This window comes from Trachemys scripta, chromosome 10 (assembly GCF_013100865.1).
Source record: "Trachemys scripta elegans isolate TJP31775 chromosome 10, CAS_Tse_1.0, whole genome shotgun sequence".
Taxonomy (NCBI): domain Eukaryota; kingdom Metazoa; phylum Chordata; order Testudines; family Emydidae; genus Trachemys; species Trachemys scripta.
This window is the reverse complement of record NC_048307.1, coordinates 25,791,321-25,811,677: the sequence shown is the minus strand read 5'-3', so window position 1 is coordinate 25,811,677 and position 20,357 is coordinate 25,791,321. Positions and strand designations below refer to the sequence as shown.

General features: G+C 43.9%; 1 protein-coding gene across 2 annotated transcripts in view; it reads right to left on the bottom strand.

Annotated features, from left to right (window-relative positions):
• The window catches only part of TMEM114 (transmembrane protein 114), a 31,295-nt gene extending 11,551 nt beyond the window's left edge, over positions 1 to 19,744 (bottom strand). Inside the window, exons 1-2 of one of the 2 annotated variants that reach the window (XM_034783965.1) lie at positions 18,842 to 19,744; positions 17,489 to 17,569 (exon numbers count right to left, since the gene is read on the bottom strand). In XM_034783965.1, coding sequence (XP_034639856.1) covers positions 17,489 to 17,569; positions 18,842 to 19,025 — 265 coding nt within the window. In that variant the 5' untranslated portion in view covers positions 19,026 to 19,744. The remainder of the gene's footprint in view (positions 1 to 17,488; positions 17,570 to 18,841) is intronic. The other variant, XM_034783966.1, reaches the window with a different exon arrangement.
• Between the last annotated feature and the right edge of the window lie 613 nt (positions 19,745 to 20,357).

The following is a 20,357-nucleotide window of genomic DNA, read 5'->3' as shown; positions in this document are numbered from 1 at the left end:
AACAGTTCTCCATTGAAGGCAATGAAGCTACACCACATTACAGCAGCTAAGGATCTGGCTCTGACACTTTGGGGTCCACCCAGAACAGGAAGGGGTTATGTCACCACCTGCCCTAGAACTTTGGCCTCTTTGTGCGGTGCAGTTATGGGTTTATTCCCTGACACCAGTAGCCTGCTCATGAGCATAAGGTCTCACTTTGGCTCTCACTAGCCTCGTTATGCTTTGCAGATTGATACCAACTGCCCTTGCAGTCACAGGTCTCCCCAAATGCATTCTTCCTGAGTTCTTAGTTACCAGACACTCAAACGGTTCCCCTCTGATTTGTCACCCCAAAGGTGTGAAACCAGATCCCCATTATCAGCTCACTTTGGCTCTCCCACACTGCACACCAGATGAAAATAAACAAAGTTTGCAGAGAATGCTCTTTAACAGCCAGTGACTCTCTCAATCCACATGCTTTGAATGATGAGTATGACCTGTCCTGAATTGACATACCTCTATTAAAGGAACCTTGGATCTAACTCTAAATGCTGCATTGGTTGGAGAAGTTTAAGACTCCTGAAGATTAAATACACTTGTGTGCATTAATGCAGTTTTTCTCAAACTTTTGTAGTGGTGACCCCTTTCAACTAGCAAGCCTCTCAGGGTGACACCCCCCCCCCTTATAAATTAAAAAAACTTTTTTTATATATTTAACACCGTTATAAATGCTGGAGGCAAAGCGGGGTTTAGGGTGGAGGCTGACAGCTCATTAAGTTATAACCTCACGACCGCCTGAGGGGTCCCGATCCCCAGTTTGAGAATCCCTGCGTTAATGCTTTCTGGTCTTCAAGCTAAAGTTTACATTGGATGCAATCTTCAGCAGATGGATGGTCTCCCCTTAGTGTTACTGATCCCTAAGATGCTCTCTGGAACTTCCTTGGACAGTAGATTGATATGTTTGACCAGCCATTTGTTCTGTTGCCATCTGAGAAACCCTAGGAATCACTTTGGAGCTAAGAGTGCCAAGTGTCAACAAATGTTAAGAGCCAAAGGAGCTTCAAATCAACTCCCACACAAACTAAAGGCTATGACTCAGTATGTCACTTAGAGTTAAACTCTAGTTGGTATTCAGTATGTACCACAGAACCTAACATGGTGTGTTGAGTGGCAGTAATAAAAATATCTCCAAAACTGTCCTGGAACTTAATTCAAATGGCCTGGATTCTGGTAGGGGGGCTGGGAGGAGTGATAATCCTGCATTCCTAGGACACAAGAAGAGCAGGCTCAAGCCCAGCCTTCCGCTTCCAGTAGACACTGAGTCTGATTCTGCTTTCATACTAGTTTTACATCTGCGTAACTTCATTGACTTCTATATAGTTATTTTACTCCTGCGCAGGTCAGAGGAGAAACTGGCCTTTTGGAGGCAAAGCGTAATATCACTGCAACTAAATTAAACGAGTAAAAATGTAATGGCTCAATTCTACCCTCAGAACTGACATTGCTGGGAGTAGCACCATGTAAACAAAGGCTATCATTGGACCTGTAGAATGAGACCATGAGCAGCAAGGCTGACTTCATTCCAGATCTGTTACCTGCTTCTCAGAATGCTGTCCTTCGCTAGCTGATATAGCAGGATAGAAGGGCTAATGAACAGTTGCTTTCCTGTCTCTAGTTTGACTTCAGTGAGTCAAGGTCTTAACGAAATGTTCTGGATTTAAATATAATAAGCATGTTGCAAGAAGAAGTGGATCTGGATACAGTACGTCCTCTTGTACTAAAAGACAGAACCCACTGCAGAGGGAACAGAAATCCACTTCAGGCTATCCTTCTTCCAAATGGATTCGGAAAGTGCTCCATCACTTTGCGAATCCATGTCTAACCATGCAGGCTTGGCTAGCTAATGTTAATCTCCAGTTACAGTCACAGGCAAAATCACACAGACTCTTTAATGCCTTCTCCACCAGAAACAAATTTGAGGGATAGCCTAGGTCAGACGTTCTCAAACTCTGGTCCGTGGACCACTACTGGTTCGCGAGCTCCATTCAGGTGGTCTACAGATAGTTCCCTATAAGGTACGTGCCTGGGCGGCCGCACCAAAGAGAATGAAGGCCCACCCGCCTAATTAGTGGAGCTGCACAGGCATGGCTCCACTAATTAGGTGCCTGGACCCTGGAAAAGATGCACATGTAAGGTGAGGTGGTGGCCTTGGGTGGGGGGGGGGGGGAATAGGGGGTAGGTGGAGGGGGGCAGTGGGGTGAGAAGAGGGGGTGGGGGGAATTTGGGACATGCAGGGCTGCGGCAGCCAGAGAAAGAGGCAACTTTCCCCAGCTCCAGGGCTGCAGCTGCCAGGGAGAGATGGCCCTCCTTCCCAGCCTCAGCTCTGTGGCTGCTGTGGTGGGGGAGAGACCCCCTTCCTTCCTAGCCCTTGCTCGAGGGCTGCTGCGGCGGGGGAGAGAGGCATTAGAAAGGTAAAATATTAAAATATGAGTTGTGTGCTTTTATTGTAGAATAAAAAACCTTAATTTTATTTTTTTATATATATATATCACTTTTATCCAAAGCACTCTACAATAGTTAGCTAACGGTACAAACAACATTTGGAAAGATCATTAAGTGGTCCGTTGAGACCCTCAGCAATTTTCAAGTGGTCCGCGAGGAAAAAAAAAGTTTGAGAACCACTGGCCTAGGTGAAACCCAGGCATCCTCCCAGGATGGAGTACTGCTCTTTCTAGGTGTGGTATTGGGTTCTAGTGGCTTATAAGAAAATGTGGTGATTTGAAATCTCCTAGTTAATTGCGCAACATCAGGTTAAACAATGCATTTAGCATTTATACTTTGTGAATCCAAAGCCTAATGCCCATTTTGTTCCACTTCAATACAGTCAGCCATTGCCTGGGAAACTTTTTCTGAAATGCTGCCATGGAAACTGTTCAGTGATCCAAACTCAGGCCTTCTGGATTGTCATTAAGCTATTACACTGTGCCATACGTGACAAAACTGTCTGCGGAAGGATGCCATTTTAAATAGCTTTTAGAACACTTCTGGCCTCAGTGATCCGTCAATGCAAGAGGCTCAGGTGTGATTCCTGCTGATACCCACTCCATTTCCTGAACAGCCTGTTTTGTTTTTATTTGTTCATTTTTTGTTTTCACTGTTTGTTGGACAATCTCATCAGTCAATCAAACTAAATAATTCAAATGTTTCTGGAAAACAAATGCTAAAACTTACCAAAGTGGTCAAAACTAATTCATTTCAAACTTCAACCAAATGTTTGCAGGAAATTTCTTGCAGTATTTGTCCAGATCTGAAAATATTTTAAAGTGATCATTCAAGATGGAGTTGATTATTGGAAGTAGCCCCTACGAGCGTTTACTGAATTAACTCCATTTACATCAGCTGATTTCCTGATTATGCCAATTTAGGATCTGGCTCTATATTTTTAACTCCATTCTCTGCTTAATCTTATTGTGTTGACTGCAAAAAAAACTATTTTAAGGCGGGGGCGGGGGGAGTTTGGTTTTGAGTGTCTGGCATAGCCATGCCAAAACTATAAAACAGGCAATAAGCATTACTGCCTTAGAAGGAAGAAGAAAATATCATTGTAGAATGACAATACATAATAAAATATGTCCTTCCCTTTCTCTCCCCAAAGCCCCATGTTCTATTTGTTTTGAGTTGAGAGTTTCATTAGCCTAAAACATTCACCTAGTAGTGTGATTCATTTGGAGTAATAGTCACTGCAGATCTCTCGGAGTCTGAGATAATATCATTAAATCACTGAAGAATTTCTGTGGGGAACCAAGTACAGTAGCTCAGAAACAAATAAAATCAGTATAGCATACTAAATACCTATTACACGATTGAAGCTAAAAACACTTAATTATATTAGTTAATTTGTACCATGATGAACTGGCCCTTTAAGAAGCATCGTCCAACTCTGCACTGTTACTGATTTCAGCTTAGAAAGGAGGGGATTTTGGAGACTCTAATTCCAAGGGATCATGGGTACTGTAGGCCTGAGAGCAAGGTGTACTGGGAAAGGAGGCAGAGTCGTAAGTAAGATCCCTTAATTCATAAAGGGAACAAAACCATTCTTGGGACTCTCCAGATGAAAGGGGGGCAGCAGCTCTGGGAGAGGCCTAAAGGGACAGCCACAGGGCTGTGTAAAGTACCAGATGGCAGGGGTGATGCTCTGACTAGAAAGCCAGAGTGATCCAACCCCAGAGAGGGGAATCAAGGGACTGGGCACCTCTGTTATACTCCGGAAAGGGGAGCAGAAATAAATAACTCTTTTTAAGGTGGACTAGTGGCTGGTGGTTGAACTGTCCTTATGCTGGAAAGATAGGTGTCTTAATTTAGCCAGAGGGCTAAATGAACTTAGTTTGAGAGGGAAACAGAGGCAGCAGCTGCTATGTTATCATAACTAGGAGGTAAGACATTGCAGCAAAGATTTATTGTCCCTCTACAGGAAACATTAAATTCCCCATAGCTATATAGCTCCAAGCAAGCTAATGTTAAGAGGTACTTCATGTAAAAATAATCTAAAAAGCTGATCCATGCCCAGCTGCACACACTATTCTCAAAATCATAACAAGGAAAGCATTTTCTCCTAGCTATATGGATGGAAAATGTGTGTGGCCATTAACACCTGATCACTGGATGGCTCTGGAGTGCCTAAGAATGGTAACAAATGAGTTGTGACAGGAAATCAGCCCTTGGCCATGAGGTTTACATTGTTTAAGTGACTTTGGAATTGACAATGATTTAATCATGTTTTGCAGGTGTCTAATGCATTTATTGCTTTGGTGCACACAGTATGTGAAAGCAAACCAGGATTTCAGCCATTAATAATGGTCTTCCCTCTAGACTTTTCTTCACTGTAATCTTTGTCATTTGGTTCCTTACATGCGATCACCCCAGCCCTGCATCTGGATTCACATAGATGCAGAGCTGATTGCAGGTTCAAGACATAAGATGAAAGATCATGGTTGCATTAAAGCGCCTCCCTACAGGCCTGTGGCAGTGCCTATTGGGTTGGACCTCATACGGGGGGAAACTGGATCTGCTGGCATCAAAAGCACCATTTGGGCCAAAAGGCCTCATTCTGCTCAAGCAGCAAATAATTATACACTTCTTTTGACTGTATTTTTAAACCCAAATCAAAATAGAATTGAAAAGCCTTTATCAATTTAGCATTAGAAAATATAGCAAAAAAGCTACTGGCTAAAAGATCTTGCTGTACTAGCAGACGCCCATGATTTGAGAAGGATCTGTTTTGAGGGATCTGCAAACTATATAGCATTCATATAAAATTGAAGTCACTTTTATTAAAATGTGTATATCGCTGTAGCACCCACAAGCCCCAGTCAGCATCAGGGTCCCATAGGGTTGGTGCTGTATATACATAGGAACACATGAGCCCTGTCCCAAATTGATGTTAGTTCAGAAATCAGTTAGGGTTCCTGTTTGTAGGACCTGGTCCTTAAGTTCAGTTCAAAGAGCTATATGGGGGGGCTGGGCTAGCTAATCAGTGCACAGTGGTGTAATACAGGCAGAGACTCATAGACTCTAAGGTCAAAAGGGACCATTATAATAATCTAGTCTGACCTCCCGCATGATGCAGGCCACAAAAGCTGACCCACCCACTCCCAGAAGAATTCTCTCCCTTGACTCAGCTGTTGAAGTCCCCAAATCATGATTTAAAAACTTCAAATCGCTGAGAATCCTCCAGCAAGCGACCCCTGCCCCATGCTGTGGAGGAAGGCGAAAAACCTCCAGGGCCTCTGCCAATCTAACCTGGAGGAAAATTCCTTCCCGACCCCAAATATGGCGATCAGCTGAACCCCGAGTATGCGGGCAAGATTCTCCAACCAGACCCTATGGAAAAAGTTCTTTGTAGTAACCTTTAATATCCCATCATTGACCATTGTTACTAAATTACCAGCGATGGCACGTTATTGACCTATTGACTAAAATCATGTTATCCCATCAAACCATCCCCTCCATAAACTTATCAAGCTTCATCTTAAAGCCAGAGAGGTCTTTCGCCCCCACTGTTTCCCTCAGAAGCCTGTTCCAAAACTTCACCCCTCTGATGGTTAGAAACTTTCGTCTAATTTCAAGCCTAAACTTCCCGACGGCCAGTTTATATCCATTCGTTCTCATGTCCACATTAGTACTGAGCTGAAATAATTCCTCTCCTTCCCTGGTATTTATTCCTCTGATATATTTAAAGAGCGCAATCATTTCCCCCCTCAACCTTCTTTTGGTTAAGGTAAACAAACCGAGCTCCTCGAGTCTCCTTTCATACGACAGATTTTCCATTCCTCAGATCATCCTAATGGCCCTTCTCTGTACCCGTTCCAGTTTGAATTCATCCTTTTTAAACATGGGAGACCAAAACTGCACACATTACTCCAAATGAAGTCTCACCAGTGCCTTGTATAACGGAACCAGCACCTCCTTATCCCTACTAGAAATACCTCGCCTAATGCATCCCAAGACCGCATTAGCTTTTTTCACAGCCACGTCACATTGCCGACTCATGGTCATCTTGCGATCAACCAGGACTCCGAGGTCCTTCTCCTCTTCCGTTACTTCCAACTGATGCGTCCCTAGCTTATAGCTAAAATTCTTGTTATTAATCCCTAAATGCATAACCTTACACTTCTCACTATTAAATTTCATCCTATTACTATTACTCCAGTTTACAAGGTCATCCAAATCTCCCTGCAGGATATCCCGATCCTACTCCGAATTGGCAATACCTCCCAACATTGTGTCATCCGCAGACTTTATCAGCCCACTCCTACATTTGGTTCCGAGGTCAGTAATAAATAGATTAAATAAAATCGGACCCAAAACTGAACCTTGAGGAACTCCACTGGTAACCTCCCTCCAACCTGACAGTTCACCTTTTAGTACGACCCGCTGCAGTCTCCCCTTTAACCAGTTCTTTATCCACCTCTGGATTTTCATATTGATCCCCATTTTTTCCAATTTGACCAATAATTCCTCATGTGGTACCGTATCAAACTCTTTACTGAAATCGAGGTATATTAGATCCACCGCATTTCCTTTATCTAAAAAATCTGTTACTTTCTCAAAGAAGGAGATCAGGTTGGTTTGGCACGATCTACCTTTCGTAAAACCGTGTTGTAATTTGTCCCAATTGGCATTGTCCTCAAGGTCCTTAACTACTTTCTCCTTCAAAATTTTTTCCAAGACCTTGCATATTACAGATGTTAAACTAACAGGCCTGTAGTTACCTGGGTCACTTTTTTTCCCCTTCTTGAAAATAGGAACCACATTAGCTATTCTCCAGTCAAAAAGTACCACCCCCGAGTTTACAGATTCATTAAAAATGATCGCTCACGGGCTTGCAATTTCTCGCACCAGTTCCTTTTAATATTCTCGGATGAAGATCATCTGGTCTGCCCAATTTAGTCCCATTAAGCTGTTTGAGTTTGGCTTCTACCTCGGATACGGTAATGTCAACCCCCACTCCTTTATTCCCATCCGTCTCGCTTCTACTATTCCTCAGCCTTTCATTAGCCTCATTAAATACTGATGCAAAATATTCATTTAGATATTGTGCCATGCCTAGATTAGCCGTTATCTCCACTCCATCTACAGTCTTAAGCAGTCCCACTCTTCTTTCTTTGTTTTCTTCCTATTTATATGACTATAAAAACTCTTACTATTGGTTTTAATTCACCTCGCAAGGTCCAACTCTACACGGCTTTTGGCTTTTCTCACTCCATCTCTACATGCTCTGACCTCAATAAGGTAGGTTTCTTTGCTGATCCCTCCCATCTTCCACTCCCTGTACGCTTTCTGTTTTTTCTTAATGACCCTCTGAGATTCTTGCTCATCCATCTCGGTCTAAATCTCCTGCCCGCGAACCGTTTTCCCTTTCTCGGGATACAGGCCTCTGATAGCTCCTGCAACTTCAACTTGAAATAATCCCAGGCGCCTTCTGCCTTTAGATCCCTAAATATGTTAGTCCAATCCACTTCCCTAACTAGTCCCCTTAATTTGTTAAAGTTAGCCCTTTTGAAATCGTAAACCTTGGTCTCCGATTTAATTCTGTTAATCTTTCCATTTAGTTTAAACTGAATTAGCTCATGGTCACTCGAGCCAAGGTTGTCCCCTATAACCATTTCCTCAACTAGGTCCTCACTACTCACCAAAACCAAATCTAAAATGACATCCCCCCTCGTCGGTTCAGCAACTACTTGATGAAGGAATTCATCAGCTATCACGTCTAGGAAAATCTGAGCCCTATTATTGTTACTAGCATTTGTTCCCCAATTTATATCCGGGAAGTTAAAGTCTCCCATGATTACACAATTCCTATTAGTATTTACTTCCCTAAAAACATTAAATAGTTCTCTGTCCATATCCAGGCTAGATCCCGGCAGTCTATAGCACACCCCAAGCACTATCCCATGGGAGGCTCTAGTAGTTCTTTTACCCAGTGTGTGTTTTGCCCAGACAGACTCCGTCTTATCCATTCCATCACTTATTATTTCTTTATAGTTTACCTCATTATTGACATACAATGCTACTCCCCCACCTTTACCTTTGATCTGGTCTTTCCTAAACATCACATACCCTTCCACACCTGTACTCCAGTCATGACTACCGTTCCACCACGTTTCAGTTATTCCTACGATATCCGATTTCATTTCTTGGACCAGGAGCTCTAATTCCTCCATTTTGTTACCTAGGCTTCTTGCATTAGTGTATAAACATCTTAATTTATGCCGTTTGGCCTCTCTCATATTTGTTATCCCATTTGGTATGGACACCGTACTGCTAGTATGACCTATTAGTCTAGTATCCATCCCCCCGCTCCTCCTTATGTCCAGTCTCGTCCCCCTGGCTATATCTGTTCTTATCTCATGGTCCTCCCTCTCAATGTTATAATCTGGTGCGGAGATTAACTGGACATCTCCCAACCGTCTCCCCCAAATTTCTAGTTTAAAGCTCTTTTGATGAGATGAGCCAGCCTTCCTCCCAGAAGTCTATTTCCTTCCCTACTCAGGTGAAGTCCATCCCGTGAGAACAGTTTTCTGTCCCCGAAAGCCTCCCAGTGGCCATACATCCCAAAGCCCTCTTTATAGCACCACTCCCTTAGCCAACTATTATCATCACAATCCTGTCACCCCTTTGCTGCCCTTCTCTAGGAACAGGCAGAATCCCACTGAAGATGATCTGAGCCTCGATTTCCTTAAGTGTCTTCCCCAGCCTGGCATAATCTCCCTTGATTCTCTCTAGCGAGAACCTAGCCGTGTCATTCGTTCCTACGTGAAGGATGATCAAGGGGTTCTTATCTGCTCCTTTTAGGATCCTTTTCAGCGCTGTACAGCTTATAGTAGTATGAGCATGTTTGCCCAGAGTCAGGTTTCCTTACTTCTTGAAAACTGAAACTCAAGTTTATAGCAGACTTTTGTCAGAAAATGCTAACAGAAGGTGTGCAGTAAGGTATCTGCTGGTGAATTCCCCCTGCAGGTCAGGTTGGTTGTCATCTTCAACTGGGCCCAGTGTGAGGAGCAATTCTCATTAAAGTTGGTTGAAAATTTTTGAAATTGTGTCCATTTTGTGGAGTTAAAAATCATCTCAAATCATTACAGACACTTTTTGCTTACAAAAGCTAGGGGTTTTGGTAAATTAAAATGTATTTCCAATATTTTTTCATGGTAATGAGAGAAATTCCAAAAGTTGATTTTTTTTCCCATTTAAAAAAAATGTTTCCTTTTAGACTCTTTGTTTTTTCCTCCCCCACACCCTCCCCCCACAATGAAGGCAGCTCCTCTCCTCCCTCTCTCTCTCTCTCTCTCCTCACCTCCAAAACCAGAAACAGGAAATCACATTAGCAATTTAGGACAGACTTTTGTTTTTGCTGCTAGCTGACAGACACCTTTTAAAGGGAGCTCTCACTGGCAAGTGCTGTTTAATCGTAAAGGTAACCACAGGACTCTAATTACTATCTAGATTATGATAAATGCATCTTGAATGCTAGTGCTTTCCTTTGTCCTACTGTAAAGGAAAAGCAACACCAGGTATTGCAGAACAACCTTTCCGTTCTGCAGAAGGTGATCTTCCCTCTGTATCACTGTTGAACCAATGCCCCAGCACAGTATTAAGGTAGCTAACTGCCAGGAGTTCTGTCTTTCAGATTTGATTTAATTCTCACAAGTAGTTAACAGTTTAGGTTTAAAGAGTCTATGGTCGGCTTCTGTAATAGTCAGTGTCCTGACTGGTTTATACTTACGTAACTGTATCCTGACTAATGTATCTGAATTTCCCCCTGCAATAGTAGTTGGCTACAATATTTGCTTTCAACTTCCACCTGTAATCGTTGTGCTCCAGTAAACACCTCTGTTAGCTAAACCAAGTGATCTGTATATGAGCCATTATTAATGGCTCATAAATTTTTGGATGCACTATATAAATATAAGCTATTTTGCTAGTGCAAGCAAGTTTCAGGCCCTTTGTATGGCAGTATTTGTATCTACCGCCACATCCTGTGCTGCTGTTGGCAAAGTGCATTCTTGCAGAAATGGGCCCAAAAGCACAATTTGACCTGCACTCTCCATATGAGGCCAACAAGCTTCTGTCATGCCACAAAGTCAAAACTGTAGGAAAAGAAACGATCGGTTTCTCTAAAGTAGAGAAGAAGAGGCATGAATGAGATCTTCTCTTCCATCACCACCACCAAGTGCTACTATTAGCAGGGCAGAGGAAAACCTACATCTCCAGTTGAGAGGAATTTTAGAAATTGCTGTGCGGGAACAAATGACTGGTTTATCTTGTCCCATATCTGACAGTGGCCAGTGTTTTAGAAGAATGTATAAATATCCCATGAGGTGTTTGTGGGGTTGGAGGGAAAATGAGAAAAGTGGAAAGAGAGGAAATGGAAGCCTAATGTAGAAGAAAATGTAGCTCGTGTCAATTCCATTAGAGAAATTGCTTGAGTAGCTTAACCATGTGCAGAATGACTTCTCCTATTATCAAGGTTAACAAGACGTGAGGTGATTACCTGAATAATGGCACCGGTAGCACAAATAGCTTTGGCTTACACACCTGATCTTTTCCAAGTTGTCAGGACTCAGCGGCTCCTGAGCTATTAGAAATTTGGGGGAGGGAATGCTAAGGCTTTTGACACTTCTGCTTTCACCAGCACTCCTGCTCTCATTCATGCCCAGTGCACAGATTTTTCCCAGGCCTTCTTGACACATCCAGTTCCATATTCAGCCTGAAACCAAAAGTGCCAAAAATGGTATCTGAACATTTACACACCAGTTGTGTGTGTAGCTACAACTTCAGTGTGCTGCAGCTGTCTCTGTAAGAATTCTGCCTTCTAGGGCTCTGATCTGTGAGAGGATATTCAAGATGGAGAACCACAGAGTGAGAAATCTCTACTTTCTCTCTCATGGAGGGTTTATAGTCATTATTTGTCTTGCTGCATCTGAAATATGTCTTTCCATATGGAATGGGCATGCTGTGCTCACTACCTATGGAAGACATAACTTGGAGTGGGGGGCTGGGCTGCTAATTTCAGATCCAGAACCTCACATTGCCAAAGCTCATGGGTGTTCATATCTGGCTACAGCTCTAATTTAAAATGCTTCTGTTAGAGCTAGATTCTAGAATGGGCAATGGCTGAAAGACACTACTTATCTTCTCTGACCTTTATTTTCTCTAGGCCTGACTAGATGTTTGGAGAATCCCTGTGATGAGAGATGTATATGGAAAGGGACTATGTAAGAAGTGGAGTTGAATTGCGCCTGTACAGTTTCCACGTGGTAACTGAAGCCTGACAATGATAATTTAAATGTCAGTATTGATAAATATATCACTTTTGCTGTAAGCACATGAAGGAGGATCCTATTGGCCCTGATCTAAAGCCCATTGAAGTGAATGGGAGTGTCTCAGTTGACATCAATTGGCTTTAGATTGGGTTATTAAGAAGAACTTCCCAATCATCTGTGCATGGCATCTGGCTTCTGAGGAAACCGGTTTGTGGATGGAGCTTAGGAGAGCATCACTACTTTATTTTTATCAGTTCAACCCCTGACACGGAAAGAGACTTTGATAACCTGACACTTTTTCAGAGTGGGGACAGAGCATGCTCAGGGGATGGAGCAGAACCATGACTGGGGCTGCTGGCCCCACTGATCAACTCCTCCTCCTCCTCTCTCGCAGTGCCTCCTGCACACCCTGGAGCAGCTGTTCCCTGGCCTGCAGGAGGCACTGGGAGGGAAGGGGAGGAGCAGGGGTGGGGCGGGGCGGGGTGGGGGAGGGAAGAGATGGGGCCTTGGGGGAAGGGATGGAGTCGGGGCAGGTTCAAGGACTGAGTGGGGCAACTTGGGGGTCCGTGAAAAAATTTAAATCAAAATGGGGGTCCTCAGGTTCCTAAAATTTGAGAACCGCTGCTCTAGCTGATACATCAGTGATGCACCCCTTAAGGCTGCTTGCCTATCTAGTTGACTCAACAATGGCCTTTAAAAAAAAAAAAAAAAACATGAATCTGTATCCAAATGTTTTCCAATTTATTTAATCAGCCAATCTTACCAGCTCAGAGTAACTTAAATGTAAGTCAATTCTGGACAAACTGTTATACACCTCTACCTCGATATAACGCTGTCCTCAGGAGCCAAAAAATCTTACCGCATTATAGGTGAAACTGCGTTATATTGAACTTGCTTTGATCCACCAGAGTGCGCAGCCCCACCCCCCTGGAGCACTGCTTTATCGCGTTATATCCAAATTCGTGTTATATCGGGTTGCGTTATATCAAGGTAGCAGTGTATTTATTACAACCAAGTTCCAGCATCTGTGTGGAGCCCAAGTAAATGGATTGCATAAAGGCAGGTATAAAGTCTAATTCTGCTGAAATGCAAAACCTCTAAACTCAGTTTGTATTATATTCTAACCAAACCTTTATTGGAATGAGTCCTTCTAACTGGGCTGTCTTTCATCATGCTAACCAATTAGCATGTCACTTCTAAATAAACTGCTAGTGTCCATGCAAAATATGTAAGGCACTCTGTAAGTTAGTGGCCATTCTACATGTTTTCTACTAATGGGAATTGAACTAGTATGAAAAATTCTTTTATTCTTTGAGATACGCAAATCTCCTCTAAGTCTAAACCATCATTATAAATCCAATTTTATTCATGTCCATTCTATCCCCTCTTTCTCTCCCATTTCCTGACAGTTCTGAAGACCTGTTTCCTTGTTTCCAAACCAACAAGATTTGTCTAATCATAAGCAGAACCCCCCTTGTATTCTACGACTCTGTGGCTGCAGAATCTAGCTCTTGCTGAAAAATTGTGCTTTGAAATCTAAGCTTTGTTGCTTAAATTACACTTCTAGCCCTCACAATGTGAAACTAACTTCCAAATGTGAATTAAGTGCCAACCAGTACACTGCTTTTCTGTGTCTGAAAACAGCCTGAACTAGCTGAGACACCAGAACGGAGGTGTTAACTGTCCAGTTTGTTTCACTGGGAAGTTTCCTGTAAACCCTCATTTAAATGCCAACAGCCAATCACTTTGCTACTTCTACCTTCCAAAGTTGAAGATCTGACCCTTCCCCACATCTCCTGCTGACAAAACCTCCAGCTTCCCCCTGCCAACTGCAGTGAAGCCTCTTTTGTCCATACAAATATCTATGCATATTGAAAATGGAACATGTAGAGGTTTGGGGTTGGGACTCAGTCTACCTGCATTGCACTGGACACTGGGATCCCAATCCTATCTGGGTGCTCTGGCTGCTATTGCAACACAAATAACAATAGGCTAGTGTATGCTCAATAGTACAAGGCTTACTGCGCTTGGTGCTTTATTTGTTTTCATGTTTAAATCTAACTCCAGCTTCCGCTGAATTGCTAATCTGCTACACTGGAGACCCACCACAACCAGAATCCTTGCTGTAGGACTTGGGTCCAGCTTGCCAGGGGATACCTGGGTTCTTGATCTCTGGCTTTTAGAGTGGTTCATCCGCACCCAGGACACAACTATTGTCTTCAACCAAAATGGAAGGCCCATTGGTGGGGCAGAGGGTGCCATCCTAAAATAGTCGAAAATGGAAACCCTGCTTGACCAGTTTGCTCGTGGCTCCTGGCATTTGTAGAGGGAGCAAAGACTATATTTACTTGCTGAATCAACTTCAAGTGTGCTCAGATTTCTGAGGTGGGGTACTTGCTACACACTGAGCTTTGAGGCACTGTCCTTCATTAAGGTCCCCCCTCACACTATAAGAGCACCTAGCATTTTAGCTGTCACATTCCCATTTACAGTCTGGATTTAAAATTTATGAGCAGTGGAACTGCCATACAAGGAAAAGTTAATGAGCAACTTAGTGAGGTCTGCTGAGGTCTGGTCATAGGTTTTGAAGGACCTTATGCAAATTAATATGTGCGAGACCCATCCAGCTTCCTCATTACCTGGGACCAGGCCTATACCTCCATGTACATAACCCCTGGCTATCTCATGCCTGCCTGCTATCCCTTCCCATCTAAGTAAAAGCTTCTGCAGTCTGTGGTGACACAAACATAGCCCGGGAAGACAGGAGGTGAAGCCAAAAGACTTGTTGGTCCTAACTCAGATGGGAGCCATGGGACAATGGATGAGGAATTGGGAATGGGATCTGGACTGAGAGGTTGCTTATGTTATAACAGCTGTAGGAATGGAGCCTTACCTGCATAAAAGCTTCACCCTTAGGGTGAGAGAAGTGTACTGAACAATTGCATTCTCTTACTGTATGATCAGGTGCCCACTGAGTACCATTTTACAGGTCTTGGTGAGTGGAAACTGCTATAGCTTCTTACTATGGCCAGGGTATCTCATTATAGTAGATCATCTGGTTGGACTTTGTTGATCACTGATCTACTTTTGTATAGTCATATTTCATAAGGGGAAGGACTTGTTGGCACCACATTGACATTAGAAAATATTTCAGGTGGTTGCAAAATAAAGATGGCTCCTTGTATCTTCACCCTGTCTCCTTCAGCTTCTGCACATGAAAGATAACCATGCTCCACTTTTGAAAATAGTGTCTCCCAGGCTGGAGTATGCAAGCCATACATAAAATGTGTGTGGTCTAATTCCAGTTATACAAACTTGTATCTCAAAGACATATGGTACCTGTTGATATGTTTCTATCTGTTCTGTAGCTTGCAGCTAGCAGGGGCTTGGGAGAATTGAAATATTAAGATCACCAAAGTATATTATGAATCTTAACGTGCATGCTGCAAAATACATGCAGCAGCACATAGATGCTAGCTGAACATTTTGAAGAAGAAGATGGAATGTGGAGCCCTGTGGAATTATTTATTTTTTTAGATTTTTTTTTTTTTATTTTTTTTTTTTGAGTTTTATGTTACTTCATTTTATGCCCGTAAGTGGTGGTGCAGGGTTGCAGAGTGAGTCTTCAAGGGCAGCTCCTTTCCAACCCAGTGCTCTGGGAGTTGCAACCTGGTGCAGTGCTACTCAAGTTTGACTTGGCTGCCCCTCTGTCATCATGGCAGAAGGACAGCTGGGCCACACCTAAGAGACACTGTGACCCCTTGTGCCAGGTTGCAGTGCCACATACTCAAATTTGACCCAGCTGCCCTCCGCTCCCAGTCATGATGCTGCTGTGGGGTGAGGTTTGTTTGTTTTTTAATTTTTAATACTTTTTTGGTTCTATTTCATGTTATTTTGCATGTCTGAAAAATACAGAGCTCTAACAGTATGCAATCTTTTTTCAGGTAAAACACCCACTGATATCAAGGGGCTTGATCCGCCACTACCTTGTACTTTACATAATCACTTACATCTATGCAAAATGACTAGCATGGGCAATATCAGTTTACAACTATTTGTGCAGGTATAAATTGCTACACAAGGTGCAAGCCAGTGGAGAATCAGGCTCAGTGGGACTGCAGAACTGAGCCCAAATACCCACTCACAAGAGGACTTTAGTGCAAACTGGAATGCCATGTCAAAATATAGAAAACTAATCTAGTTAAGATTGTCAGTCCGTCTTTGTTTGTTTAAAAAAAAATCCCATGGGAAATAGACATCCTGCCTGAGTCTGCTGTTTAATAAAAGCATCTAAAGGCTTGTGAAGAAAACTACACTTTGGGGTACAGTTTAAATCAAACATCAGTAGCTCAGAGACAGAAACATCTCTGACATTTTAAAAAAAAATTCACCCACAACTTATCTTTTGTTTGCCAATCACCAGATGCTTGCCTGCCATATATATAGGCACTATCTCCTTTGTCTTAAGTGCCATGATGTTTACTTCTAATGGTAACAATCAACAACTGGTGATAGGCATTTCTGTAGGGTAATGAAGGCAATAATGCTGTCTGCACTTGACACCAGCTATGCCAAGTTTCAGGCCCTATCAGCACACGAGGAAACAGGCCAAAAAACTCTCATCTTATGGAGCTGCCTTCCATTCATTGTAGTGGATGGGAAATAGAGGGGCTTTGCAACTTCCCAGCCTGCCCCCGGCCTAATCTGGCAAGGTTGATGGGAATTGGAGCCATTTGGCACCTTGCAGGATTAGGCCCATAAGAATAGACAGGCTGTGTGGCCTCCTAACCCTGCAGAACCCCACACAAGATTCACTAGGAAATCCTACAGATGTCAGGCCAAGTAAAGCTGGTGTGCAAGCAAAGTGACTCTGCACTACTGCCCAGCCTTCTTTCATGGTAGCATGGTTCACTTGGGAGCCATGCTCCTATTTGTTCTCCAGTCCCCAAGAAAACATTGGAGAGGTTTCAGTGTGGAGGAGCAGCAGCAGAAGAGAAATGCTGGTCCAATCAGCCTTCTCCTACAATGCAATATCTCTTAGGATTGATGGGGTAGCCAATGCCAGGTACAAAAACACAAGAGTTGGTGGTTCTTTGTTGAATCCTCCTTATAACTCTGTAATCATGTGGTGTCGTTTTATTTCCATCTGTAGTTCTCAAAGCACTTAACAGGAGGGATTAAATGACAAGGAAACTGATGCACAGAGAACTGACTTATCCAGGGTCAGAGGTTAAATAGTTGCTAATAGTAAAATATCACTAGTAGATCTTTCATCCTGAGCAACAGCCAACTATTTACTTCATTTGAATTGAGAGTGCTTGTTACCTCCTACGAGGTGCTCGGCAGCTTGCAATATCAAGCCCTAAATTGTGCACATCCTATTGTCAGTACTGAAGATATTTCAGGTCATACACTGATGCACAATCACCTGGGTCCAGACATGATCCTATTGAAGTCCTTTAGGAACACACTTGACATCAGTTGAGCTATTAATAATATTCATTGTGTGTGACAGCACCTTACAGCCTTGTTCAGGGATGAGGGCCCCATTGTGGTAGGTGCTGTGTACACACCTAGTGAAAACCCTGTCCCAAAGCGCATACAATATATCCCAGACATAGGTCCTTGCTTTCTTCCCATGTGATGCAGGGGGGTGAAGACATGCAAATAATATAAAAGTTACTCACTTAAGAGTTGTTTGTGCGAAGCAGTCATGTTTATGTTCTCGTACCAGAAAGGGTTCATCAAAGGGAAGCATTTGCTCCTAGCTAATAGAGAAGGGGGAAAAATAGTATGCAAAGTTTGTATTGCAAATGAAAATAGAAGACTTTAGCGTGTGTTCTCAACATGTGCATACAGATCCTTCTACGTCCTCCCCTTAAGCAGTTATTTTTGTGTGTGGAGAATAAGGGTGAGAATTTCAGTACTGGCCTAAATGTGTTCCCACTGGGTGAAATCCTTGTCATTGACTTCAGGAGGGCCATACACTCATTGATTCCAATGGTGCCAAGATTTTGCTGAATGGGAGCAAAGGTCAACCCTGATGCTTTTGAAAATCCCACCTGAACGCTTTTTCATAGCCAGGCAACATTAATCACTGTGTGTGTTTGTGATTTTATTTTAATTTAAATTAATTCAGATATCATGGTGATTTGCATGCCAGGAGAAGGTAAATAGAATGGAAAATCCTATCACACCAGCAAAGGAGTTTATCAGCCTTCCATTATAGACCAAAGCTATAAAATATGCTCCAAGATTCAATTTAAATATATCCTCCTTTAAAATATCGCTGTTGGTCATTTTAAATCTTACCATTTGGGGCTAAAGTTCAAATTATTCCTTTTATCTAAAGAAAAAGGCAAAACTGGCTTACGTTCCCCCCCCCCCAGTCAACCCAAGCATTTAAACCCACACAATTTTACATTTTAATACAGAGGGCATGAGATGCCTTTCTTAATTTTGGTTGCATTTATGATGAAAATGTATATGATTTTTTAAAAAGTTTTACTTACATAAAAATACATGTTTGTACTTCTTTTGAAAAGTATTATTGTAAACCCTAAGACTCGGGGGGAAATGGGTTATGTTAAGAGGCCAGAAAGCTTCATAACCTCACTGTCTTATTGCCTACTGTACCTAGTTTGTGCAGCTTTTCTGGTACATATGCCACCTAATCAATTGGTGAGATTCCTAAAGTACCTAAATACAGATAAAGAGATGCAACTCAGGCTTTTAATCTTCCTCACTGTACTTATTAGGCCGTGGTAATTGTCATAACAATACCTAGGTACTGTGTGTATTTAATAAGCCTCCTTCATTAAGGGGGGAAAGTAGCCCCTGTTTCAGGAGTCAGAGATGCAGTGCCGGGGGCAGATTTTCCAGGCAGTGTCAGGGATGGGGACACACTCCACCCAGTAGCGTTGTTCAGTGTGACTCTGAGAGCTGACCCCAGCCGCTGAGGGGCTGTGCCCCTCGAAGGACACTGCAGCTAGCTGCCCTGTGGATCCCTAGAGGGCCGCAGGAGGTCGAGGTGTACTCACGTCTGCAGGTCCGCCAGAGTCCCGAGTGCGAGCTCAGCGCCCCCGAGGAATTGTTTGACCGCTCCAGTTTGGAGGCATCGATGATGTACCAGAAGTCGGTCCCTATGGCTACCACCAGGAAGATGAAACTTAACACGCCCGCCAGGGCCACGAACACGGCGAGGCCACTTAACTTGATCTTCATGGTGCTGCTGCCTTGAGTCTCCGGCTGCCTAGCTCCTGACGGGGACAGCCCCGGCACTGAGCGCGGCCAGCCGTGCTGCGCCCAATCCGCCCCCCTTCCCCTCGGCTGCAGCGCGAGGCTGTCGGCAGGACCCAGCCACGTGCAGCTCCCGCAGCCCCGGCTCCGGTCCCCTCCCAGCCACGCCAGGCGGGAGGCTCGCTTCGCCCGCGATCCCAGCCACGAGCGCCGCTTGCCGCCTGCAGCCCCAGCCCTTCGCCTTCCCCCGAGCACGGCCGGCAGTGAGCGGAACCGCTGCTGTGTCTGCGCTCCGGGCAGCTCCCCGGCCAGCAGGCTCTGGGCCAGCCCTTGTCCCACCTGCCCCCTCCCCGGGCGAGCTGCGCTGGGGCTGGGCGCACGGGTCAGCACCACGGACAGCTCCGCCGCAGAGTCCCGCCTCGAGCAAAGGGGCGCGTTGGCCACGTGTAAGGCACGGGGACCAAATCCCCTGGGAGAGCGAAGCAGCCCGATGCAAGGGCAGCAGCTCCCAGCCCAGCTGGCTTTCTTGCTGGGAGCAGTTCCTGCTGCTGGGGGAGATCCTGCAACACCCCTCCCCTCTGCACTGGCTCTCTCAGCCCTGCCGGCGTCTCCTGCTCTCCTTGGCAGTTACACTGTACGTGCATCTGCCCTGCTCTCCCTCCAGCCTTTCCGTGGCAGGCTTGAAGGACCGGTCCAGTGTCCTCACGGCAGCATTAAGGGGGGAACTTTCCTGCCCCTGTGCTTGATGCCAGGAGCAGAAGTCCTTTGCATGCAGCAATGCCCTGGGGACTGGATAACTGCAGTTGAGAGCAATCTTAATCGTGAGCCCCTGGTTCTTCCTTAACAGGTGAATGCCTGCAGATGTTGTTTGTTCGCTAATTACACTGCTCTACAGACAAAATGTTTCTGAAATAAATGTAGTCAAACTTTACTAATTCTGGGTCACTGAGAACGAAAATGATGCTTAAAATTGTTGATTGGCTCTAGTTTTCAAGATATGCTATTGGGTCAGTATATACTACCCTTAACTTGGGAATGGTGGAGGATAAGTGAGTTATAAAGGGAAGGGATCTCAATTTAAACCAGAAATGACTAAAATACATCTTTGACTGGATCTATGAATTAATCTATGACTGGGTTTGGACAGTACTTGCTTTTTAGGCAAAACAATGAATGATGCAATCTGAAGCTGGTATTGTGTCATACATGATATGAATTGCATCATGTTATTCCTAGAAGTCATGGATGATGCAATCATAACGAAGCTTACATCACTCTGCTGAACAAATTGCCCTATATCAGCTGTAGAAATCATAC